Genomic DNA, 27,360 nt, shown 5'->3' on the forward strand with positions numbered 1-27,360 from the left:
TGACCTCTCCATTCTTCCCAGGTTAGTTCCTTCTCCCCTTCAGGGGGACAGGGAATGTGGGCTACGGTCAATTCATTACAGATGGACTTAGCTCACAGAGAGAGGACTTCCTTGTGCTACAGTTTGGGATCCCTCCCACAGGGGACAGTCATCCAAGAACTTCTCTAATATGGATCTTTCCCACAGAGTATAGTTCTTCAGGAACTACTCTGACATGGGTCTCATCTATGGGGAAAACAGTCCTTCAGGAACAGACTGCTCCCTCTTGGGTCCCTCACAGGGTCACAAGTCCTATCAGCATATCCTGCTGTGACATGGGCTCCTCTCTGCATGGGTTCATAGGTCCTTCCAGGAATTTGCTGCAGTGTGGCTTCCCATGGGGTCACAGCCTCCCTCAAGCATCCACCTGCTCTGGTGTGGGCTCCTCCCTGGACTGTGAGTGGATCTCTGCTCCATCATGGCCTCCATGGGCTGCAAGGGCAGGGTCTCACCATGGGCTACTCCACAGGTCATAGGGTAATCTCTGCTCCAGTGCCTGGGAAGCTCCTCTTCCTTCTCCCTTGACCTTGATGTCTGCAGAGACATTCTTCTCACATTCTCAATCCCTTTTGCTGCTGCTGCAGTTCTACATCTGCACAGCAACTTCTTCCCTTTTTCCAATGTGTTAATCACAGAGCAGTTACCTTCATTGCTAACTGGCTTGGCCTTTGTCAGTGGCACTGGCTCTGTCAGCTACAGGGGAAGCTTCCAGCAGCTCTTTTGTTTTAAAGAAGCCACCTGTAGCTCTCTGCTACCAAAACCTGGCCACACAAAGCTACTTCACCAACCTAGTTTGAAAACAGGTGTTTTTCAAGTGTGCAAAGGTAAGACTTAAATACAAATTCTTCTAATATGACCAACCACGTAGCAGAGAGGAGCCCCTGTTAGTGTTTGTTACTGAAGGAAAAGTACAGTGGCAATTTCTTTCCAGTGACTCCAGAGGATCTATGCATCAGAGCCATACTAAGTGCTTAACTTCAAGAACCACCAACTGGACCAAATTAAGTGTTGAAATATGCTGACTTTAAGGCATGTGGCAATAGCTAAATGTTTGTTATTGTTGTTTCAAAAGTTGAATTCTTCAGGAAAGATAGCCAATAGAAAGTGAACAAGTTACAGTAGATAAATCAGTGAGAAACAGTGGAGCTGAAAGTGGTTTTGCAAGCATGAAGCCTTCTAGTTCGTGTAGTTCTCCAGTGTTCAGACTACTTAGTGAAATATTAAGGAGTTTTGGGGATTGTTATTGAATTAGGCAGGTTACTGTGCTGCTTAGAATAGTGAGAACATCTTTTGTGAGTTTCTAGCATTTCACCTCAAAGTAGGTTTAAGTGGGGTAGAGGAGAGCTACTGATGGATATTTTAAGTCTTTTGTTGTTTTAATAGAACCGAAGCCAGTGTATGCACAAGGAGGTCAGCCAGATGTGGATTTACCAGTCAGTCCATCTGATGGTCCGTTACCCAACTCAACCCATGAAGATGGAATGCTTCGGTAATGTAACTTTAAACTCCATTCAAATTGTCCTGGTCTTTGAGCAAACCAAGCTTTTGTCCGCGGTGATGAGGAACCTGTATAAAAGGTCTGATGTGAAGTCCAGTATACTATACTGACAAATTTAAGACTTTAGGTTTCTTTCTGAGCCTTGTTGGCACTTAACATTGTGCAATATACCATTTTAAGGTCTTACTAATTTTCTGTGAAAATGACCCACAGTTACAGTGATCCACTGTTGAAAAGAATTAGTGATGTTTCCCTACTTGAGCACTTCGTGCCCTGTCCCTGTCTTTCAAGAGAAGAGACATGCTGCATCATATTCTTTTCATAAAAAATAGAGATCATTGATCACAAGTGTGTGAAGTTGTGACATAGAAATGAGTCTGCTTAAACCAGGATATTTTCTGTCAACATCAGTGTATATGAGAATAGAATCTAGTTTGGTTTCATCTCAACTTTATTTTGATCTCTTCAGAGCCAGAATAGATCTATATGCCAGTTCTTTGCATGTGTTCAGTCTTCAATTTACCAGGATATTTTATGCTATTACACCTCTAAGTGGAATATTTCCTAAATCTTTAGGCCAAGCATGAAACTGGTAAAATTCAGAAAAGGAGACAGTGTGGGCTTGCGACTAGCAGGTGGCAATGATGTTGGCATATTTGTAGCTGGTGTTCTGGAAGACAGCCCTGCAGCCAAAGAAGGATTAGAGGAAGGGGATCAGATTCTCAGGGTATGTTAAAAACTATAACACTACAAATGTTTTGTTGTACCAAAGTATGTTTTTGTTCTGTAGTACTGAATGCTGGAGGTCTTTTTTCTGTATGTACTTATTAGATAATTTAATAGGAGCAAACTCTGTCAACTGTACTGTTCTAGGAAGGTTAGTAGGTTTTACATATAAATTCTTGGACTAATTCAGTCAATAAAATCGTCTTTTTTTTTTTTTTAACTGATGGGTCACTACATTGTCAGAGGGCTCTGTATGTGACTGTTTACAGTTGTTCCATAATATTGATCTAAAATATAAAATGAAACATAAGTATAAAATTAACAGCTACCTATTATTCTCAAAGCTATGCTTTCATCAAGAAATAAAGTGGGACTGTTTTAGATGTTCAAGAGATACTAAGATAGACACACTCTGTGTAGATGTATGAAATTGAATTTAAAAGAAATCTTAGCATTAAATTAATTTAAATTTCCCATTGTATAGTTAAATTTCTGTTACAGTGTCATACTCTAAGTCTAAGTCAATTACTTCATACCAGGTAAATAATGTAGACTTCACAAATATCATCAGAGAAGAAGCTGTCCTTTTTTTACTTGATCTTCCTAAAGGTGAAGAAGTAACCATTCTGGCACAGAAGAAAAAAGACGGTAAATGTTTGTATATGTATTGGGAGCAATGTAGTAAACTGCTTGGGATAACATAAAAAGTGTAGTGAATGATGATTCACTTCTGACTTGCAGGAAACTGACACCTTATGAAGACTATTAAGGTCTTCTGATATCGCAACCGTATACCCACCTCCCCAAAAACCAAAACACATGGCCCCCCCCCCCCAAAACCTCAACTGACCAAAAGCCCACCAAAAGTAACCCTTAGCATCTGACAAAAGTGTTGTCATTAAGCCTTGGGGAGAGCAGGAGAGTCTGCTGTAGTTATGCTGTTGAAAATGAGTGATTATAGTGATGTGCACACACACATACACAAACTTCTTTCCTTGGTAAGATTCATTCCTTCCAGAGGAACTGAATTCAGCTTCTACTAGCACCAGATTTTTGACCATGAGAGTTGAATTTAGATTTCAGTTTGAGATTTAGAATGGTAGGGGTTGGAAGGGACCTTTAGAGGTCATCTAGCCCAGCCCCCTGCAGAAGCAGGTCAACCTAGATCAGGTCACACAGGAACATGTCCAGGTGGGTTTTGAAGACCTCCAAGGGAGGAGACTCCACACCCTCCCTGGACAGCCTGTGCTACTGCTCCATCACTCATAGTGAAATAATTTTTTTCTTTTGCTTAAATGGAACTTTTTGTGTTCCAGCTTCATCCCATTACCCCTTGTCCTGTCACTAGATGTCATCAAAAAAAGGGATGCTCCAACCTCCTGACACATATCCTGAATTTCTCTTGGTAGAGTTTGCTAGTTATACTGCTTAAAATAGAGCAGTTCTGAGATATTAAGGCTTCTTGAAGGAGTAATGTATATTTATAACAATGAGAATTAAGGTGAGACACTGCTTTGAGTAATTCTTGGGAGTATAAGGACATCCCCTGAACGTAGGAAACACTTTATATTTTGGGATTTCTTCTTTTTTCAGTTTATCGTCGTATTGTTGAGTCTGATGTAGGGGATTCTTTCTACATCAGAACTCATTTTGAATATGAAAAGGAGTCTCCTTACGGACTAAGTTTCAACAAAGGTGAAGTGTTCCGGGTGGTGGACACTTTGTACAATGGCAAACTGGGTTCATGGCTGGCAATTCGAATTGGCAAGAATCATAAAGAAGTTGAAAGGGGTATCATACCTAACAAAAACAGGTACGGGCTTAAAATACTTAAATTGCTGTTTTAAAACTACGGTTTCAAGTTCTGCATCTGTGTAATGAATAGTTGGAATAGTCTGTAGAACACTACTTCTTCAGTCAGAGAAAATGACAAAGTATTAAAAGAAATTAAATATCTGAACTATTTTAAGTCTTGTACAATCCACGAATAACCCTGAAACTTACTTCTCAGTACAAGAAACAAGGCTATATAGAACTTTATAAATGTGGTATCAGCCTCAGTAGTTCAGTCTCTTGCTTTCTAATGAAGAAACAATGAAAGGTTGATTCACCAGGTAGTAGTGGCTTTTGGACATAGAAGTTTTTGCTAGTCAAGTGTTACTTCAGAAGCTAACTTCTTTGATAACTGGTTGAGATTTATTGTCATCTTAGAGCTGAGCAGCTAGCTAGCGTACAGTACACACTTCCAAAGACAGCAGGAGGAGATCGAGCAGATTTTTGGAGATTCCGAGGCTTGCGCAGCTCAAAGAGAAACCTCCGAAAAAGCAGAGAAGATCTTTCTGCCCAACCTGTCCAGACAAAGTTTCCTGCCTATGAAAGAGTTGTTCTTCGGGAAGGTATGGCTTTATTCTTACACTGCAATTTGCAGCTTTGTGTGGTTTGCTTTGCATTAGCCTAGGATTGAAGAGTATCTTGGATTTCTTTTACACAGTCTTTTTTTTTTTTTTCTTCAATTCTAGCTGGGTTTCTCAGACCTGTAACCATTTTTGGTCCAATAGCTGATGTTGCACGGGAGAAACTTGCTAGAGAAGAACCAGATATCTTTCAAATTGCAAGTAAGTGAGATGGGCATTTTCTGCAGTTACGAAATAGTCAGCTTTGTTTTACTAGATTGTTTATTTCATGTGATTAGTTTGTCAGCATCTTGTCAAACATGTTAACAGCTAATGTAAAGGAACAGACAAATGTAAGCCCTTTCACTGTGATTGCTGATAATTCTCTGTAGGTAAAAGTAATCTTAGTTCTATTTATAGCCTTCTCAGACTTCTTTTTATTTGAATACTTTATCCTAAGCGCTTTTGTAAAGATGTAGTGCTTTTTATGGCCGGGTTGGTGGGTAAATTTTTGCATATCACTTAGAAGCAGGAATGTCTTCGATCTGAATTGACAGTTTGACCTATGAAATGGTTCTGTTTATTTTAATGGGGGAATGTAGAATAGCTTGTAAACTTACAACAGGTTTTTACTGTTTCCTCTTTACCAGAAAGTGAACCAAGAGATGCTGGTACTGACCAACGTAGTTCTGGCATTATTCGTCTTCACACTATAAAACAGATAATTGATAGAGTAAGTCTTTCATTGTCACTGTACTTAACATAAGCACAGTAAAACTGATATCATCAAATAAAGAGATGTTTTGAATATAGAAGAATAACTCACGAGTGTGTTTGCTTTGGAAGTAACTTTTTCATCTTTCTGTTGGTTAATTACAAAACCCAAACACCCCATGACTCCTTCCTTTCTCCATGTTAATAACTGCAACCTGTACTAGGGAGTGATTGTCCCCCACCCCAATTTATGGATTAATTTTGGCATAAAAAAAAAAATTATGGCATAATTTTTTGTGCAAAGACTAGTGGAAAGGATCCTTCAATCTCTTTTCTTTAATATCCTTTAAACTGCTGACATTAGTTCATAATACAGGGCTCTGCTCTTCCCCTTTTTATTTCCTTACTTAAAACCAAACTGCAAGCCTTTGAAATGCCCGAGTGTGTGTGTGGGGGAAGCAAAATGAGGATGCTATATGCTTGAGATAAGTCTTTCTGAATGAAAACTGGCCAAATTCTTGCACGGAGTGATTGAGGAATGTAGTATTTTTTTAAGGAAAATTAAGGTGTGTGTTGAAACTAGTTTTGTATTTGAATCTTTACATTTTTCCTATTAGCAAAATCCAAATAAAAACTGCTTATCTTTAGTGCCTGCCTACTTTGAGGACATTTTTTTAAAAATAGGGAGTTAAATATTAAAAAGCTCATAGTTACAGTCAGACCTGTAATTCAAAATGTATGTGCCCATGTAACCTGGGATTGGAATTAGCTTTTCATTTCTTTTACTCAAATAGGAAAAGAGTATTAAATTCATACACTGAAACAGTGACCACTATATAGGTAACACAAAAGATCTGTGGAGGATGTTGAAAGGAAAAACTACATCAAGTATGTAAGTGATTCACTTTCTTGCCTCTGTCCTCTTTATCCCAACAGGACAAACATGCTCTATTAGATGTCACTCCTAATGCAGTGGACCGTCTGAATTATGCCCAGTGGTATCCTATTGTCGTGTTCCTCAATCCTGATTCTAAGCAGGGTGTAAAGACTATGAGAATGAGGTTGTGCCCAGAATCGCGAAAAAGTGCCAGAAAGCTCTATGAAAGAGCTCATAAGCTACGTAAAAATAATCACCATCTCTTCACAAGTAAGTAAACAGATGTATTGCGTTAGTCTTTCTGAGAGGGAGGAGGAGGTGTGAGGTGAGAGTAACTTCCACCATACTTGTCTGCAAGTGGACCAAGTAAAGTAGTTGACGACTTGTTCAGGCTCACTCATTCAGTAACCAAAAGTTCATTGATGTGTGTGTTTGCATATGACTGCACAAATGTAAAGCAATCTGAAACAGCAAAATTACTTTTATAATAGATCTGGTGGCTTTGCAGGATCATCAGCCAAATCAAACATTTGAATGAATGGGAAGATGATAGAACTTTGTTTTTTCTAGTCTGGCTAAACTGAAGTCTCGCTTTATTAGAAGCTACTGGTAACTCAGTATTCCCTATCAGGTTAAATGTCATATACTATATCATGCCTTAAGATTGCTTTGAATATTAATATATACATTACTGTTAAAATCTCATAGTTTTAACTTACCAGTTCATATTGCTTTTATTACTAATAGTATGAGATGCTTCTCATAGTTCTACAGAAATCACAAGTCACACTAACCACTGTACTTCTAGCTACCATTAACTTGAATTCAATGAATGAAGGATGGTATGGAGCACTAAAGGAAGCAATTCAGCAACAACAGAACCAACTAGTCTGGGTTTCAGAAGGAAAGGTAAGAAACAATAGGTTGGTGGAAGGTGATAAAACTAAGAATTTTTTGTTTTTTCATTCTTACTAATATTACAGATATGGGCAGGTACTTGTGGAATTGAGGTTTGTTTTCCTTTTTTCTCATTTTAACCATCAGTTGAAGAGCTAAAGCAGCAATACTTCATGGCTGTGTGAACTGCTCAAAACTGCTTTGTCACTACCTAGTGTAGGTATTCTGTTAACAAGGGATGTACGGTTGTCCTTGTACATGTAGCAGTGTAGCGATTATTTGTCTGTTGCTACTGTTAACTGGAGAATATGTTACTGCTTTGTGGGAACTGGATGCTTTTTCATGAAAAGTTCTGGGTGTTCTGCTGCATTGGCATTAGGGGCTGGGATGGCTTGATGATGGATTATTTTTGGATTAATATAAAAGCAGGTAGCATATTCACATTCTTTCTGAGCTTTGAGAACTGTCCTCTCAGTTGTGAGAATACATATGAAATCACTGTGTAGTGTTCTGTGTTCCTCCCTAAAACTCCTCTTGCTTCCTCAAGCTGCATGTTATACTACACAGACTAGATCCATCCTCTTCAGGAACTAATACCAAGCAAAGTGCCAACTTACAAGTAAGCGAGTGATGAATTGGCTCTTGCTACATGTTTCTTAGTATTTGGATCATCTATTCTTGTTTTCATCTATTCTTGTATTCTTGGAGGTCCTTTCACTTCCTTGTATCTACTTTTGAGTGTAATGATTCCAATATCATCACTTCGGAAAGATACAAAGCTGCACTTGAAACACTTCAGTTTCTATGGACGCTGTGTACCATCCCTTTCCTTACACTGACAGTCATCAGACCCCTTAAAATGATTCAAAAAGCAGGACTGCAGAGAAGGCTTTTAGGTGAAAGCTTAATATCTTCAACTGTTGAAACCAGGTTTCTCCTCCATGGGATACTCAGAATGGTTGAATTCTCGTACTGTTGCTGTGCTACTGGATTTGGAATATAACATTTTAACTACTAGACTTGGTGTTTTGATTCAACATAGATGCATTCAAGATAGATGCATTCTATTTGTTCAGTTCCTAATTATTCACAAAAAGAAATCCTAGCTTTACATTGCAAGAAAAAGGGTATTTTTTAAAAGGTATTTCAATAAATGTGCACTCTAATTTTATTTGACACAGGCAGATGGTGCTACCAGTGATGACCTTGATTTACATGATGACCGCCTTTCTTACCTCTCAGCTCCTGGTAGTGAGTATTCTATGTACAGCACAGACAGTAGACACACATCTGATTATGAAGACACAGATACAGAAGGGGGTGCTTACACTGATCAGGAGCTGGATGAAACTCTGAATGATGAGGTTGGAACTCCTCCTGAATCTGCTATTACACGTTCTTCTGAACCTGTTAGAGAGGATTCTTCTGGAATGCATCATGAAACTCAAACTTACCCTACTTACGCATCTCAAGCTCAGCCACAGCCAAGCCTCAGAGTAGATTCTTCAGGATTTAAAACAACTACATCTCAGCCGGTAAGAAAGTAATTGTATACGCTGACCAGTATACGTGCACTTCAGATTGCAAGTTCTGTTGAACAAGAAATGTGTGCTTACAGTCTGCTTCCCGATATTCTGAGTGCATACGAGAATAGTAACAGCAACAATAATATGTTATAATGAATTGGAGAATCAGCTCTCCCTACCTGTTGTAGTGACGCAGCCTGACAGGAGGGGGATTGAAGTACCATCTACTTTCATTAAATGTTTTGCTTTTTCTTCAACATAAGGCGTTTCTGGAAGTGCTAGTGCGTGATACTTTGAGTACCTTTCATTGTACATCTAGCTGCATTGATCAAAGCATCATGTAAATTATTTTAATATAAATCAAAAAGTCATTCAATTATTCAATAGCAGTATATTTAAAATATTTTAAACACTTCACAGAAAGCAGAAGCCTCACCTGCAGTCCCTTACCTTTCCCCGTCGCCTGAATCAAACCCTGCAACCTCATCAACCTCTGCAGTAAATGCTAATGTAAACCTAACTAATGTCAGACTGGAGGAGCCTACTGCTGCTCCTTACAACTCTTACCAACCACAAGCGGGCCCCTTAAGAACATCAAGTACTGAGGGAGCTCATATAGTCCTAAGAGATCAAGAGCCATCATCCTTATCGCCGCATATAGATCCAGCAAAGGTACCTGTGCCACATTGTTGCGCTGATTTCCTGCTATACATCAAGCTAGCACATGGTCTTCTTTATTTTGTCCTTATTTGGAGAATTACTTTTAATTTTTTTTCTATAAGAGATCATACAGATTACAAAACCAGTGCATCTGAGTTGCTAAGCATCATCTCATGTTTTGTGTGCATGGCTTCAAGCTGTATGCTTTTCACTTCTCAAAAAGATGGCTTTTTTAAAAAGACTGTGTTCTGTATTTTGATTTTACTTTACATGTGACTTTGTTTAGCTTGTCAGCGTTCTGCTCTTAGTTAATGAGGCCTTGACAAAAATCTGTTAATTCGTTACAATGATACTGGATCTTTGCATACTTCAAATCATGCCAAATCCCTAATGATGAAGATGAATCTAGTTTGCTGGGTGACTTCGTATACTTCCTCAGAAATGCTGGAACTAACTTAAATATGTGTATCAATATGCTCACCAAAAAAATTGTGCCCTCCCACCAGCCCAACACCAAACACTATGGATGAGGATGTATGACCTTTCTCTTTCCTTTTTAATCTACTTGCCTGTTGTTGCTTAAAAGACTAGAAGGGATCTCTTAAATGACCAAATTCCTGTGATTGCCAACAAAATATTTAAACAAAATTAAAGCTAATATTTAAAACTCAGCTTTGTTTCAAATGTTGCATTTCAAATGCAACTGCAGTTACTCTACATTTTAACTGAAAAGTATGCTTCTCTTGTTAACAGGTATACCGGAAGGATCCGTATATTAACGAAGAAGCGTCCAGACAAAGCTATGTCTTAAAACAGCCAGCAATTAATCATCCAGTACAGAGACAGGAAAGAGACCCAAGTCTGATCTATGAATCTCAGGCTCAATATGCAGAGAAACAACCAAGTAGGGACTACGAACAGTCAACATACAGGTATGATTCTACAAACTATGTAGATCAGTTTTCTCGTGGTTATGACCATCGCCTACATTATGATGACCGCGTGCCTCCCTATGAGGAGCACTGGACATATTATGATGAAAAGCAGCCCTACAACCAAACAAGAACAGCTTATGAAAACCAACCTCCTAGGGATCTCGATTCCAGACAAAATGTAGAAGAGAGCACAGAACGCAGCTATTATCCAGCACAACCTCGTTTTGAGGAACCTCCTTCCATGAGCTATGACGGCAGACCTCGCTATGAGCATGCACCCAAAAACTTCAGCTTACCACAAGTGCGATATGAAGATCAACATACTGTTGGATATGACACGCATGGCAGATACAAACAAGAAGCTCAGCCATACCAGTCAACTATCTCTCGATCTCCTGAACCGAAGCAGTATTTCGATCCGCATAAAAGGGGCTATGAACAAGGTCTTCCTCAAGCTTACAATGCTAAAGCTGGACAATATGAGCCTTCTCATAGCACTTCAGGTGTTTCTCTTCCTCCTCCCCCTTCATCACAAACCAAACCAGAAGTTTTGCCTTCTAACAGTAAACCACTGCCTGCACCGCCATCTCTAGCAGAGGAGGAAGAAGATCCAGCCATGAAACCCCAGTCTGTGCGAAGTCGAGTGAAGATATTTGAAAGGAGAAGATCACCGTCTTTGGAAAAAATGAAGGACCCAAGTGATACATCAACTGTCAAGGTATGTCACTGAAACTTTTAAAACACTGTTTTTTGCTAATGAGACTGCATTGCAAGAAGTAAGACTGCCTTGGAAGGAGAATAGCCTTTTACTAACATAACTGCAGTATTTTAAAACCAGAAGCTAAAAACTTTTGTGGAAACACTGAAAGGGATTTTGCCATGCTGAAAACTTCTCCAGTTCCTCTTTTAGTAATGTTTTGGGGGGAAACTGTCTTAGTGTGTTTTCACTCATAAAGTACTGTATCTTTCAAAATGTTAAAATGTAAAAGAATGTGCTGTGCTTCTCTTTACAGCCTCCAGAACTAGCACCTAAGCCTACACTCACAGCTGTGAGTGGTCCAAAACCAACTTCTCAGAGCCAGTATGAACATGAGAAACCAACTTACAGGTAGATATACAAACGATTAATTAAAAGTAATTTTCAATGAGACTAGAATATTCAGAAAACATAGCTTAGTGGTTCAAATTGAAAACTGCAGAGTTGGAGAGTCAGAGTTTGTCAATCTGTATCAATAGCAAGGCGGAGCACAAAGTCAGTTCTCATGGACATGATGAAGAGAGGGAAGGACAGGATAAGGTCTTCTGTTATTTTTGAGGAAGGAACTTAGCCAATATCTCCATGTTATTTTTGGCTATGTTTAATTGACAGAATTAGACAGTAAAACAAAAGGGGAGAGGTAAGGTAAAAGGTAAATAAGGATTTAGTTTTTCTGCCATGTCACACCTATCTTTACTTCCATTGAGTAAAGGTTAACAAGGCAAGGTGTGCCTTTATAAATACGACTTTTTGATTGCTTTATTAATGGCTAGGTTATAAAATAGAATTTAAATACTTGTGCGTTTTCAACTGTGAAAGGCAAATGGATGTTATTGTTCTTGCTTAGGGCCCCAGAACCACAGAGACCTCAAGTGAAGCCACCTGAAGATATTGTACGTGCAAATCACTATGATCCTGAAGAAGATGAAGAGTATTATCGAAAACAACTCTCATACTTTGATCGCAGGAGTTTTGACAATAAGCCATCTGCACAGGTTCCTGCCAGCCATCATTCTGAGCCCACTAAACCAATACATTCACAGAATCAGCTGAATTTCACCAATTATTCTAAGTAAGTTTTGGGTTTTTCTTTTTTTGATTTAAAGGAGGATTGATGCATATAGGACTGAAACAGACCTTCTGCCTCTGTTAAAGGGATTCCAAGAGTTTATGCTATCTGATTGATACAATTTTGTACCCAACATCAGTTTCTTTGTTTACATACAGCTTTAGTTGTACCTGTAGCATAACTTTTTATTTTGGTAAATGAATAATTTTTGTGGGTTTCAGCACCTTCAACATGTTACTACTTTCCTTACCACTTAGAAATACTCCGTGTTCTGTTACGTTAATCTAACTAATGCTGAGTGCTTAAACATCTTTCAAAGCAAAAGTTTTTTGTCTATTCCAGTTTTGCATGCATTTAGTCTGCAGACAAACTTACACACATGAGCTGTGTTTGACATTAACAAACTGAGCCTCTAGGGAGTATTGCTGAGACCAGAATTAAATCTGTTGATGGAAACATCTGTTTCCTGTATTATTCTGCTTCCTTGATTTTGGAACATTTTGATACAGAAATTGTGTGAAAGCTCATACACAGATTTAGCTCAGGTAAAGAACTGGCTATCTCAGAGGATACTTGAACAGTGTCCACAGTTACCTAAACTTCCAAAATTTGTTTTGATTCAAACCAGAACAGTGTGTTTGTGGCTGTTACTGTGACAAGCTCTCTTGGCTTCTTGCGCACAGGCTGAAAATCAGACATTTTTGAAGGCCTTGGTTGTATTCCTGCTTGAAATCGGGACTGTTCTGGTCAAGGTGAAAATCTATCAACTGGAATATGAATGAGATCTTTATAGTAAACTTATGAACTATCTTGATAAGTGTTATGTTAAGCATATGTGGAAGCAAGGAATGTGTACTCTAAACAGTTCTGATTCTCAGTCAAGGATGTTCTTTATCATTACTTTTCATGTTTCTGATGGAAACATGGGAGTGTTATCTGTGTTACTCTTTGGGCATCATAGGAAAAGACCTAAAAGAAGTCTTGACTGGCCTTATAATGCATTGCAGAAGCTTTCAGTATATTCCCACGTAGCAGAAAAATTATTACTTGTAGATCACCCATTTTGATCTGTAGTTGTGGGTTGTGTGGCCATCATAAAAGCAAGTAATGCTTTGGAAGAAACATTGTGAGTTTTAATCAAGTGATTGTGAAGATGGTAAATTCTTTAGATGGAGAGCATTGTAAGCTTTTGTAGTTCGTTATCCTGCTGTGCAGTGTTGTCACACATGCTGAAAAACAACTATTGAATTTTTGCTGTAGAGCAGCTAATAAATGAGATTGTTCCATACTTCTACCTACCACTTCTGGCTGCCATGACACTTCCATTCTTTGACTACTCCTGGGTTTGTTTTGTTTTTGAGTTACCGTAGGACTTCAAGACTTGCACTTATGGGAAAGTGACATCTTGCCACCACAGAGGAATAAGATAATACTGGTTTTAATGTGTTGTGTCTTTTCTTTGTGAAAAAATGTAACCCTTAAGAGGAAGGGACAGACATGGGGAAAAAGTTTACTGAGGGTAGTCCAGTGCAAATAGACAAAGACTAAAATATTAATGGAAGTGGAAAGAGATAAAGAACACTACTCAGTTCAACAATAGTGCCTCTAGAGGCACACTGTACTGTCCTTGTGTGGAAACTAAAAACAATTGCTGTCTTGAGAAGCATTCAGATTTAGGACTTTACTTTTGCCAGCTTCCAGTTTGTACCCTGTTATTTGCTTGTTATTCATAATTTCTTTCCCAGTGAATTTATATTGTAACTACTATTCTGTGAATAAACTCTTCTAAAAATAAACAGGACTAAATTTGGATGATACAGGAACTGTTAATTATGCTATCTCTTGCTCCTGCATAATTCATATAATGTATTCTGGGTACAGAGGACAGATTTTATTTATTCATGAGCTATAGCTACGACTTTTTCAGTTTTAAATATTAATGTTAAACAACAAATTATGTAAAGTTCTTTGCTACTATTAAGTATTGTGGAAGTATGTATTTTTCCTATTACTCTTAATTTCGGGCATTTGATTGGCATCATTTAGAAAACTTATGCTGTTACTAAAGCTGCTTTGTATGATAATGCCATGTACCAGTTAAGAGTTGTCAGTAACCATAGAATTAAGGATAGTTTCTCTTGATATGAGGAAGTAGTAGAACTTGTAAATGAACAGGCTTCAGTGGATATATTTGGAGCAATTTGAGGCTACTGTTCCTGCAGCTGACAGTAGTGAATTTATTCCTGTGTGATTCAATGTAGCTTGATATGCTCCAGAATGAAGTAGCTTATTGAAATTTTGTAACGAGTAGAGTTAAGAGTACTCCCAAGAGCAGGCACAGCCTGATATGACAAAGGGAGTAAGGGACTGTATTCTGTGTTAACTTCTTAAACTGCTCTAGGTGAACTTTTCTATGTCTGTTACAGACTTGGAGCTTTCTGAATGGGAACTGAAGATCAGCAATGCAGCTTTATAAGTTGGGGTTTTTTATTGTATGTCAGGGCTTGTAATGTGTTGCCCACTGGTTGGTTGGTTCTAGTGGTTCATTTCTGCTTCACTTCAAATTCAAGTAGCAGTTTTGTAGCAAATGAAGTGGGGAAACAGCTTACAAACAGCACATCAATGATTAGAGGAACTTCATTTGTGCATTCACAAGTTGTAAGCAAGCATTTTGCTGTGGACTGCTTTATTTGCATGCAGGTTCTGAGCAGGGTAGTTTGAGATTGTGATTGTCAGGAGCCTATGACAGAAGAATGTGCTTTGTATTGAGTGTAACTTTGTGCTGGTTGTGTTGAGAAAAAAAACCACCAGCTTTGTGTAAGAAAGTTTTGTGCAGCTTTCTCTCCTACATCCTCCATCAAATCATACTACCCTTCCCATGTTGTTTTTTTATTGTTTGGCTGGCAAGCAGTTCTCGTTCAGGTGCGGAGTGTAGGTTTTATCTGTGGCCTTCTTCAGTGCTGTCCTCCCCTGGTTAATATCTCCCTCTGGGAAACAGTAATTCAGTTGGGTAGTTTTCTAAGAAGAAAACTTCTGCTCACCTGGAATAAACACAAGTGAGCATGCAGTAATAACTCCTGTTGCTGGACAGCTGGCTTTGTATCAGAGCAGTGGAAATGGAAACTTACCCAGCAGATCTAAAACATTTTTTCTTTTTTTTTCTTTCTTTTTTTTTTTTTTGTTGTTTTGCAACACTAATTTTGGAGACATGTTCATATACATGCTGTTTAGCTCACCGTTTGTCACACTGATGTGGTCATCGAGCAGACTTTCCAAAGTTTGTCAACCCTCTTCCTAGTTTAGAATATATTTATCTGTAACAGTAAGATTATTGGTATCTAGAGTTGTTACCTGTCACATATTTACAAGCATACTGTCCTAATTTAGTGTATTTTCTTGCAATGTATGTGCAAGATAGGTGTTAAAATCAATGGTAAGTCAACAGTATGCTTACAGTTTTCTCTCTCTCTTGGTATTCATAAGCAGTTGTTGTAAGGCATCTTTTTAGGATCTGTTTACCACAGTCTGAAGCTTTCTATGGTGTGGACTTTGCTATTGAATAAGCTAATGGTGCTAGAGTCACAGTTGCTATGAATGTACCCTCAGTACGTGAACTGCAATACAAAACTCTCATCATTCTGTGTATGTTGACACTGAAGAAATGAGTGCAGTTTGGATTGGACATGAGAAATTGTTAGAATATGTGGTCTATATTTTGTTTACTTTTTTCAATATCCCGAATAAGTTTGATACAGATTGAAACAACTAGCTTAGTGAAATCTTATTCTTACTTCCAATATCTGTCAATGTGAGATCTTGACCTCCTCCTGATTCGCTGACAAAATCACATCTTGAATTTGGTAGGTGATCATTTAAAAGTATGTGTATGGTAAAGATCTTGCCAGAAGCATCACTGTTAAAAGCAGTGGTTCTTTGTTTCAACAACCTTGTTGTGTGAGAAGTGCTAGGACTAACATAAAAAGTGTGAAGAAATAATATGCTCAAGATAGAATGACTGTTTTCTTTCATTCTTCTATTGCTGTTTGCTTTGCCATCACCTAGAGTTCTTGGCTCTTACACTAGCTATGACTACTTGAAAAGGAACATCAAGTGGTAAGACTGTTGTTGATGTGAGGATGTTTTCAGGTGTCCTCTCACTGTTACATTCCATCACAGGCATTATGTGCAGTTAATTTTAAACACACAAATTCTGAAAGTAATATATTGTACTCCAAAATTACAGATATTTGTGAAATCAATAATTTCCTGAAAGAAACTTTTTGAGAAATATTTCTAATTATAAGAAAAATGTTTTGAAAATAAGGTTTTTCAAGTTATGCACATAAAGCTAGTGAAGCTTAAGCTGATTGCATTTCTAATTATGATGGCATTGTTCAAATACAAGGTGTATTTAGAAAAGTTGTACTCGAATCCATTGTCCTATTGGCTAATCATACTTCTCAAAAAAGTCCACTGACCTCTCAAAAGACTGGATTTATATTTGTGTTTTGCAGACTTGCTAAATAAGAAAAGAATTTTGCAGTGAAATTAGACCAAATGAAAAATTAAGATCTTGTAGACCATGATGAAAATACACCTGAAATGTCATCTGCCTTTTGTTTGCCATGGTTTGTGTTACTAATCTCCTAATCTCTCTCAATGTTGTCTTAATCTCTTGTGCTTATCAATAAATGTTTTTATACTTGAGACAGGCTATTACAGAAAAATGTGGTTTAATATTTATAGGAAGAGATGGAAATAAGGTGATCGTAGAAGGAAAAAAATAGTACTGAATGCAGGAGCTCAAAGCCATGAAAAAACAGAACAGTCAAATGTTTTGGATTTTTTCTTCTATTTCAACAGGGGGAAACCAGCTGACATTGAATCCATGGATAGGTCTCTTGGTGAAAAACGCTATGAGCCAATCCCTCAAGTTACAACTCCTCCTCCTGCTCCTTCAGTCCAGTATACACAACCTCAGTCGATTAATAGTCCTGGACTATCTCTCCCAGCACATCACAAGCCTGCACTTTCTGAAGGTGAGCAGTTGGAAGGCTAACCTTTTAACCATTAGCACTTCTCAGGTGCTTGTGTGGCTGCTTCAGCATGTCTGCACTGGTAACTGTGTTATTCTTTAACTAAATCTTGAAGTAATTATTAGTGAAAACAGCTTTTTACTCTATAGCAAGATGGAGTTCTGGGAAGTGATTTTGTGCTTCTGTCTGAAAGTGTAGCTTCCAAGGGTTAATAGTCATCAAAATTGTCTTTTCCATATTCAGAGGTATCAGCAGAGATGAAGGTAAATTTACTGTACTTGAAAATGTACCTCTCTATGGTTTGGACCAGAATTCCTTGGACATGAGAAGCAGTTGTAGGCTTCTAAAAACTGAAGAAAAAGTTGGTTTCACTCATGTTGAGAGAATTGCCCAGTCAAATGGCATTTTCCAGCTTCTGCAAGTGCATGATAGTGTTTCAGTAGTGCTTTACTATTTTACTGTCCTGCTACAAATCAGTCTAATGTTTTTGTTCAAGGGTTATGCTATCTAAAACTATCTAAATAGATACATCTAATGTATCTATTTAATGAAACATTTGATAACTTACCTGAACATACAAAATATAATAGGAGGACAGATGGTCTAAGAGAGCTAAACTGAACCTGTAGTAGACTAGGAATTCACTAAATGTATTCATATTCCGTAGTGTATGTGACTAGAAATTTCTGAAGGTTACTGATGAGTTCTGGTATTCTTCTGTTGCAGTTAACTCTGTGTCTGATCCTCCTCCACCTCAGAATAAGCCAGCCATTTTCAGATCCTCTAGAGAGGACACTGTGCAGTCCACTTTTTATCCTCAGAAAAGCTTCCCTGATAAAGGCCCTGTTAATGGAACTGAACAGATTCAGAAAACAGTTACTCCTTCTTACAACCGCTTTACAACAAAACCTTACACTAGTGCTGCTAGGCCCTTTGAGCGGAAGTTTGAAAGTCCTAAATTCAACCATAATCTCTTGCCAAATGAAGCTCAACACAAACCAGAGTTGCCATCAAAATCTCCAAATTCTCCTCAACCAGTTTTGAAAGCACACAGCTCGTCGCAGCCTCCCGAGTTCGATAGTGGAATGGATACTTTTGCTGTACAGGTTGACAAGCCTAAATATCAACCAAATAACGTTAATGCTGTGCCTAAAGCCATTCCTGTAAGGTAAGCTGCTGCTATTTTCTTTCCATTAACAGTTCTGTAAGAGATTATCTGTAGAAAATATAGCTTTGTATTTTTACTGTGCTTCCAGTTTCTCTTGATGTTGTGGTTTAAAGGTTGATACTATGATTCTAAAATTCTGCATAAGAGCATTGAAGAGCATTTGGATAGATAAAGTATGTCCTATGACCTGTCGTTGTCTTGCACCCCATTATTAGAAAGTGGAATGGCTCTTCTTACACTGTAATTATAAATCTACTAGATAGTAGTTATTTGTCCTCTCAATTTATTTGTGGAAGATGGAGTTTATTTCTAAGGACAGTTGTTACACCAAATAGTATTCTCATTTTGTGTGCTTAGAGACCTCACAGTGCACACACGTAAGGGATATTTTAAAAGGACTTGTGAAAAGAGAAGGTCACTTTAGCAGTTTCATATTAGTTCCTTGCTCTGAGGCAAAAGAAGAGCTTAAATACAGCTTGTGCTTGCCTAATATGCTTTAACTATGTGAACTGGCAAGAGCAACAGATCATATTGCAGTCTTAAGCTGTTTGACTTGTTAATTTTTTTCATTAATATTTGCAGAACAGTGTTTTATTGTTCCTTGATTTCAAAATAACAATGCCTGAACCAGACTTGAAATCTTGCTTCTATATAATCCCAGAAGTGTGCATTTGAAAACTAAGATTCAAGCATTCCAAATTCTTGCTTCAACTAATTGTGAACACTTAGAGATTTTGTAGACTTGGGTGGGAATTTTTTGTGAAAATGTTCCCTTGTTATGGCAGAGCTTCAACTACTTTTAATTGTGTAGGACAACTGAGCTGAGTGGGACATATTTAATGTTTTCCTAAAATCAGTGCTTGCCTACTCCAGGCTGTGTTCTGCTAAAGTGTTAAAGGAAAGTATGCCACTGACTTTAAGGAAGAAAATATTGATAGAACTGCTACACTTTCTGTCTTATATTCAGTCCTTCAGCACTTGAAGATGAAGAGGAAGAAGATGGACACACTGTTGTAGCCACAGCAAGAGGTGTATTTAACAGCAATGGTGGCGTATTGAGCTCCATAGAGACTGGAGTTAGTATTATTATACCCCAAGGAGCCATTCCAGAAGGAATAGAGCAAGAAATATATTTCAAAGTCTGCAGAGACAACAGTATACTTCCACCTTTGGACAAAGAGAAAGGTAAGAGCTGGCACTGTATGCTCTTTTGTGATTTTAATGTGGTTATTTTCTAGCAAGAGCAAAACAGAATATGAAAATACCTTAAATATGCTTCAATGTATAACATTTATCCTCTGTCCTCATGCAGAAATACATCTCAAAAGAAGTGCAAGGGAAACAATGTTCTGCTCAATATTGCAAGTTGCAAGCGAGATGAAGGCCCTGAGTTACAACTTAAGAATATTTAATTTGTAGACTTAAGTACTGATTTTGAATTTACCTAATGCACTAATAGAAGGTTCTGATTTTTTTTTCTAAGAATCTTTGAAATTGTAGATTCCCTCACAAAGTGCAGGGACTTCCTCTACGCATCCTTATTTGAACTATCTCATCTCACAATGAGCATTAAAATAACTATAAAGCACATGATTTAAACCTATTTGCATTGAATTAAATTCCAAGTACATAACACTGGAAAAAACTTGGGTTTTTTTTTCAATTTCTCAAAAGAAAGCAGCTTCATGGTTTAAAAAAAAATCTTTCATCTGAATGGAAGTATATTCATGAGGGTTGAATAGTGTATCTTAATTGAACAATTTTTTCATAGTCTGTGTTTCATACCACTAGCCATACATGCATTTTCTGACCCCTCAGATTCCTAATTTCCTCAAGTCAAGAAACTAAAGGGATTAGTTTAATAGATTTGCAGTTGAGACATTACTTGCAATCTCCAGTTACTTGATAAAACTTTATAAACCAAACATATCATGTACTTCATCTGCATAATCTTACTTGAACGTTTGAAGTTTTAAACTAAAAATGGATACATATATTTAGGTGCTTTTATCATTTGACTTTTAGGGTAAGGGTCATGGGCTCTTGAGCAGCTGAAGACTTTATTCAGCCCAATGTGCCATAAATCCATACAAGCATCACCTTGCAGCTGTAGTGCAGAGAGGCATGAACAGGACTCCTTACAGATTTGGGAATTTGTTTCTTTTGATGCACCTACTTAGTAACCAGTGACAAAACCCCCATCCCAACATAGTTTAATCATCAGACTTTTTTTCTTTTTTCATTTTGAGATTGTGATACGTTCCATGGAAAAGTCACTTGAGTGCTCTGAAAAAGACTATGAGAAACAACCTTGCTAAATGCTGTTCTTTAGTGACAGGTCAAAATGTTGGTATATGTCTTTAAGTTGCTGAGTATCTGCACAATGCAATTATGTAATACTTCAAACCTATTTCAAGAAGAATTAGTACTAAGTTTTTCTTTCTCTTAACTATAGGTGAAACACTTCTTAGCCCTTTGGTAATGTGTGGGCCTCATGGACTAAAATTCCTGAAGCCAGTGGAGCTGCGCCTGCCACATTGTGCGTCTATGACCCCTGATGGTTGGTCTTTTGCTCTAAAATCCTCCGACTCCTCGTCGGGTATGCTGTCCTCCCTCTGTCCTTTTGGGGCTTTTGGGTGCTATCGTATAATTTAAGTTAATTTGGCTAAAGGTGATGCTGTGTAATATAAGGAACTCAATCATTGTATTTGTGTCAAACTCTCCCATTTCACTTTCATTACAAATGTCTTTCTTACATATACTCATGGTGCAAATTCATAGCTAAAGCCATGATAGCAGAAAAGGAGTAATCTCTAGTCTATGAAATATTATCGTATTTTTCGAATCTGTCTTCTTTCTTGAGGACTGCTACAGCTGAATACACTTGAAATGATAGTCGCACTAAAACTGAGAGGAAATGATTATGTACCTCTGATTGGCCTTTGTAACATAACTGGTGTTTGTCTGTTGCTTAATTAATCATATAGGACTCTGGCAAATCTTAACAATCTGCATGCTCATGAATCATGATTTAACGCTTGTTAACTGTTTCCATGTGTGCAAGCTGATGCTAACAATTGGGTCATTTAAGAGAACTATAGTGTTCAGTAAAAGCATTTAAAATTCATTCAAATGTAGCTGGATTTTCCACAAGACTTTTTTCTTGCTTGCTTCTTCCTCTTTCTCCTCTATTGCCTTTTACCCAGGAGTTTCTGATTGATAGTAGAAGTTGCAACTAGGTTGCAGCTTTATTTACCTGTCTATTTTTACCTCCTGCCTTTCTGGGATGGGGTTGGGGGGAATGTATTGTCTGAAATTGTCAGTGAGGAGCCTAATTGAGAATTCTGGGCAAGTTTGAAGCAATTTCATGAAATGACTGAGGTTACAGAATGTTTGCACATCTGGAGAAAAAGTCTTAAGGTTTTATTCAGCTACCTTCAACATTTATGGTGGAAGACTCAAACCATTAATGTGAACGTATGATTTAAGTAATGACTGAATGATGTACTTCTGTATATGGCATTTCAACCACCATGTATGCATATCTTCTGTCACTAATGTATCTATCACTGTCAACACCAAAGCACTGATGCTTTGAAAGATTAAAGCATCAATCCCCATGATGGGGATTCAGCAACCTAGAGATATTAAGAGCAATAATTTTTAGTTGTTTTTTATAAGCTATTATATGCATGTGTTGCATGCATCTGTTTAACAATGTGTGTGTACATGACAGTGTTAAAACACAGACTCATAAATTATAGGGTCCTTAAAGATATAGCTATGTACAAAAATTACACACTTCCTTTGTAACTAATAGCACCTGTTCATGAACTTACTTGAAGTGAAAGGAGAGGACTCAAGTAATCTAAACAATAACTGAAGTTACTGAGACATTTTTCTCCTTTCAGAAGTGGGATGTGTGTGTGTGCGCGTGCATGTGTGGATGTGAGCAAGAGCGTGTATAGTAAACCCCAACACTTTCTGTACTGTAAATATAACACCACATTCTGTTAATCTGAAATGGGATGTATATCATAACATTGCTCTTTTGAGACAAACTTTAAAATTAGGCAATTCTGTCTTATTATATGTAAGTAGACCATACTGTGTCTTAAATAAATAATTGTTTTCTCTCTTTTTAAATTAGCTGGTTATGGGACTCTGATTTTTGAGATGGTTTTATATAGTAACAGTTTGTACAATTCTGGGTTTTTTCTCTCCAGTCGTCTGCTCTACCTCATCTTTTCTCAACGTATCCATGTTCTGTCCTAAAAGTGACATTCATTTGCACTTTACTAACATCCTTTCTGCTGCAGTTAAGCCTCATATATTGATACTTTACTGTTACACCCCTTCAAAAGCTTGAATGATTCCGGTATTAAAACTGGGGGGAAGAAAGTTGTTTTTTGTGGCCACACCTATTAGAATGTATTAGTAAAAAGTACTGAAGGATTTTTTTCAATTTAGTTGTATGTAAGTGTGGGGAAAACATCCTCAACATCTAGAGGTTGCACTGGCTACAATCTAATCCTTACAATGCACCTGGGAGGAAAGGTTGGAAAAAAGTCTGCCATTGTCTCCTGTGCAAGACAGGACCTGGTTGTCCTACAGTCTTATTCTCCTAATATACTTGATCATGCGAGTTTTAAATGGAATTTGCTGCATCAATAAAAGGAAAAATCCTCCAGCATTACTGAGCTGCTTGACTGAAATAAATAGTCTTGGCTGGTTACAATACACTTGTTCACATTCTCTAGCTAGACACAGGTCACTGCAGTTCTTTGTCCCTACATCAGATGTTGCCATCACTCAGTGCATCCTGTACTTCATTTTGTTTTCATGACTTCAAGAGAATTGTGTGAAATTTACATGTGTCTCATTTAATAGAGAGGTCTCAGATGTTTGCAGTCTGTGTGACTGGATTCTCTAACGTTTTGCACATTTTTCAAGCCAAGCCATTTAATGTCATTTATCTGGAAGGCTTAAAAGAACTTCATTGTATTTTTTACCGTTCTACTGTAGTGGGATGATCACATATGTAGAGTGGCAGCATTTAATAGTGGTTTTAGCTGGGTGAATGATTAATATTTGCTCCAATTGGAAGAGAAAATTGACTGTGCAGATGGAATGTAACTATTGTCTGGTAAGATGCCAGTTGATGACTTTGGTCTTGTAACAACGTTACAAAGTAAGGACCTTTAACCATGAGTAGATAAGATGCACTGTAAAGATTTTTAAGTATGTACAGGTTAACTAGATGACCTGTTAGAATGTCAATATTTCAGGCTTTTAAACAAGTACACTGAATATAGTTGCCAGAGTGCTGCAGTCTTGTCTACAGTAATTGTCTTAATAAAAACCAAAACCAGTAGTGCATCCCAGCGTTTAGTTACAACATAACACAGATGAGTTAAATCAGAACTTCAGATATGTTCCAGGAAACTTCCAATTAATCCTACTCAGATGAGCTTTTAAAGTGTCTTACCTTTTCTAGCAGTTTAGGAAAAAGCCAGTGAATACCTCATTCACTGTTAATTTTTGGAAAGCACTATGTTCATGCTGTAGAGTAGAATAACTTAGATTTAACAGTTCCTGAGTGCCACAGCATCAGTTTTGAATAACTGATCTGTTCTACATTATATGAGAACAAAGGGTTAATTTTTTATTGATAACATATAAACTGCAAGTGGTTAGTTTTTGTTTGTTTTTTTTTTAAAAGCAAACAAAATAAACCACCCAACAAAAAAAAATACCAGCCCAAACAGGTGTTGATTCAAAACTTAAAAGCTCCTGTCCAAAAGCTTGGTTGTTTCAAGATGTTACACTGTTTGACAGCAGATACTAAACACCAGCATTGTGTTTTCCTCCCACAGGTGACCCAAAAACCTGGCAGAACAAGTCTCTTCCCGGGGATCCAAACTATCTTGTTGGAGCAAACTGTGTCTCAGTCCTAATTGACCACTTCTAAATATTAAGTTAGCTGAGTAAATAATGTGAAACTGAGATGGACCTTGCATATAAACTGAACCACTCTATCAAGTATTAACTGTTCTATAAGTGATAATGGATCTTAGTGTTTAAGCATCTTGCTTTAATTAACAATGGTTTAGCAAGTACACTCTTTGAACCATGGTCACAATACACACCACAAGTAGGGAGTGTACAGTGGGAACAGTGTAGGGCTTTGCAGGTTCTGTATGCTTTGGTTTGTTGGTTGTTCTTTTGTGGGGTTTTTGTTTGGTTAAAGGACACTACTAGTGTTTCATTGTTTGAAATCTGAAAGTACCATTGGAGTTATATTCAGAGGAACTGAATTTGGTTCATAGTGTACTGGTGAGAACACAGAATTTGGCCTGCATTTTTACTACTGTGTGTTTGTAACTCACAAGACTACATTTTGGTCTCTAGTTTTTAAATAACTTTTGGTGTACATGTCCAATGAAATGGCAATCAACTTGGGGTAGCACAGTTTAGATGTTCTCCTCTGCTCAGAGGCTAATGCAAACACATCTACTTACTGTATTTGGAAACATTGTCATGAGAATGGGGGGAGGGGGAAAAGCATGTGGGATGACTATGGTTCAGTTGCCTCTGTGGATTTGTAAATTAACCACATTATTACAGACCTATTAACCAGCAGGGATGCCTTACCCTCATGTTTTTAAGTCTTAGCTCTCATAGTTCTCTGTATTAAGTTTGTATGGCTTTTGTGCTTACCTAGATAATATATCATGAGAGGCTGGGGAAGGAGATTAAAAAAAACAAAACAAAACCACAGTAACAGACAAAAAACAGAAACAAAACAACTTGTAAGTTTGGTTTAGAGAATGAGTATTGTTTGTGTATGTCAGCCAGAAGAAAAACAGAAGAAAATGATGGTATGTTTTCTGCTATGCATTTGAAAATTTATAGATGTTATAGATGGCTTGTATATATTGCGTGCATACCACTTTTGTTCTTGGTTTGTAAATTAACTTTTATAAGCTTTACCTTTTTATATATATAAATATATATAAAAACAAACGAAGTTTCTTAAGGATATCTTTGTATTCTCATGCCTTTTGAGCCTTGAACTTTGACATCTGCAGCAATAAAGCAGCATTTCTACAATATACGAACAAGGACATTTTTTAAAAATGCACAGTTGTTACCTTTTTAAGTGCTGCATTTAAAGAATATAACTCGGAATTCTCTACTTTGATTAAATTCTTGAAAAGTATCCCTACTGTAATTTGTCATAAGGATGCTGTACTATGTGCCCTGAAATGTATTTTTTTACTAATAGACAATTTATTACGGCACAATGGCACTACTACTGTTTAGATAATATACCACTGCATTCTGTTAATGACTTATTAGCAATTCAGGTGTGGCTGATTTTTTTTTCTCTTCAGTTATTAAAATTACACGTTTCTAAATATACAGAATAAAACTGTTTTTAAAATAATAAAGGAGATTCTAGTACCTTCTTGTTTCTGAAATGTATTTATGTGAACATGACAATCAATTTTGGGCTGTTTTTCTATGTAAGTGAACATCTGGATTCTGCTGTTTATTCATGCACACAACAGAGCTCTTTCGGAGCTCAGCAAACCGGTTGGACTTGTCTGCAGCAGGGCTTCTGAAATTATGAACTCCAGTCTGGATCCATTGGAAATATTCAGTACAAGTAGGAGTGGTAGACTTGTCCTTTGAGTCATTATGTTGGCACTAGTTTACTACCTATACCTGCTCTTCCAAATAATTCAGTGGTGTCATAGCATGTCAATTTACATGTAGTCTTGTTATACAACTTTAAAGATATTCCTACAGAATCCTGTTATCAGACCTTTGTGCAGTACTCGGTGACTAACTTGTAAGCTAACATTATTCCATAAGAGAAAATAAATTCTGGGAGTTAATTTTAAGTAATACTGAGAAACAGTACGTAACCCTGATATTTCTTTTCTGTACTTTTATTGACCAGTTCATTTGTTTCTCAGGCACGAGTTGCCCTAGAAGGTACATTTACTGCTATTACTACTTGTCCTTGTGACTTAACTCTAAGAGCAAGCAAGGAACGTGTTTGCAAAAAACCTACTTGTGTCAGGATGGCAGTTTTCATTTGCCTTAATGATAATATTGTATTGGTGATTTTTTTTTTTCAATTAGCAGAATGGAAGATTTCAATATGTCATACAAACCATCTTGGAGGAAGTTCTGATGCTGAAATTTCTAAATATTCTTTTAGAGTTCAGATCTTAAAAGTATGTGAAATGCTACAAAAGGAGTCAGTCAGCTGGACTTGAGGAGCCCTGGGGTTACACTGCATGGTCTGTTTGCAATGGTGTTATTTGTGTCATTGACATCCTGAGACTAGCATGGTGTAAAGTGTAACTACTCTTGAGTTGCTCTTACTGTAGTGATCCAGGTAATATCTTTCTGCTCCTTTTTTAAAGAGTATAAGGCCATGTTTTTCTATCAAAATGAAAAAAGAGGCAGCAGCTTTTGTTCTGCATTTTGTTCTCACTTCATTTATGAAATGAGAAACCTGATGCTGTTCAAAAATGTGGCAGTTCGCTCTTTGACAGCAGCCTGTTAAAGGAATAGTTTTTTTGCTGCCTACCTGTGGGAATATTCATTAAGTGGCTAGTTTACACCATGTGCCTGTTCTCCTTGTTGATAATCCCAAGGCTTTTGGATTAAAACATGGCCCCTGATAACAACTGTGCCAAAGTAACACATTTTCTTACATTAAAATGCTAGTGGTTTTGAAGAACAAATCCATGGTAAGAGTTTACTTTCCTTAGGCTAGGGCTCTGCAGGACAGGTAAGTTCATATGTAGCTTTTTAATATGCTGTACTTCACTACTTAATGTGAGCTTAAACTGTATCTCTCAGTTCTCCCTATTTTTCTCAGCAATGTACAGATTAACTTTAGGCCTGCAAATTTTACAAAAAAATTAATAATGTAAATCTCAGATCTTGTGCTTGTTTCTAAACAAATAGCTTCAGTGCTTCTGTAGGGGAGTTGGACTAGATCATCTCTAAAGGTCCCTTACAACCCTGCCATTCTATGGTTC

The 27,360-nt window shown here is 37.4% G+C and overlaps 1 protein-coding gene across 5 annotated transcripts in view; it reads left to right on the forward strand.

Annotated features, from left to right (window-relative positions):
• Positions 1–25,130, forward strand: part of TJP1 (tight junction protein 1) — a 74,560-nt gene extending 49,430 nt beyond the window's left edge. The window contains exons 10-28 of one of the 5 annotated variants that reach the window (XM_061998984.1): positions 1,423–1,528; positions 2,114–2,264; positions 2,803–2,911; positions 3,857–4,076; positions 4,475–4,659; positions 4,783–4,878; positions 5,307–5,389; positions 6,307–6,517; positions 7,056–7,156; positions 8,326–8,679; positions 9,091–9,342; positions 10,084–10,983; positions 11,279–11,373; positions 11,870–12,094; positions 16,955–17,130; positions 17,854–18,295; positions 19,263–19,480; positions 20,751–20,855; positions 24,172–25,130. In XM_061998984.1, coding sequence (XP_061854968.1) covers positions 1,423–1,528; positions 2,114–2,264; positions 2,803–2,911; positions 3,857–4,076; positions 4,475–4,659; positions 4,783–4,878; positions 5,307–5,389; positions 6,307–6,517; positions 7,056–7,156; positions 8,326–8,679; positions 9,091–9,342; positions 10,084–10,983; positions 11,279–11,373; positions 11,870–12,094; positions 16,955–17,130; positions 17,854–18,295; positions 19,263–19,480; positions 20,751–20,855; positions 24,172–24,266 — 4,124 coding nt within the window. In that variant the 3' untranslated portion in view covers positions 24,267–25,130. Of the gene's footprint in view, positions 1–1,422; positions 1,529–2,113; positions 2,265–2,802; positions 2,912–3,856; positions 4,077–4,474; positions 4,660–4,782; positions 4,879–5,306; positions 5,390–6,306; positions 6,518–7,055; positions 7,157–8,325; positions 8,680–9,090; positions 9,343–10,083; positions 10,984–11,278; positions 11,374–11,869; positions 12,095–16,954; positions 17,131–17,853; positions 18,296–19,262; positions 19,481–20,750; positions 20,895–24,171 lie in introns of all 5 variants that reach the window. The other 4 variants (XM_061998985.1, XM_061998983.1, XM_061998986.1 and 1 more) reach the window with 4 other exon arrangements.
• The last annotated feature ends 2,230 nt before the right edge of the window (positions 25,131–27,360 follow it).

This window comes from Colius striatus, chromosome 7 (assembly GCF_028858725.1).
Source record: "Colius striatus isolate bColStr4 chromosome 7, bColStr4.1.hap1, whole genome shotgun sequence".
Classification (NCBI taxonomy): Eukaryota; Metazoa; Chordata; class Aves; order Coliiformes; family Coliidae; genus Colius; species Colius striatus.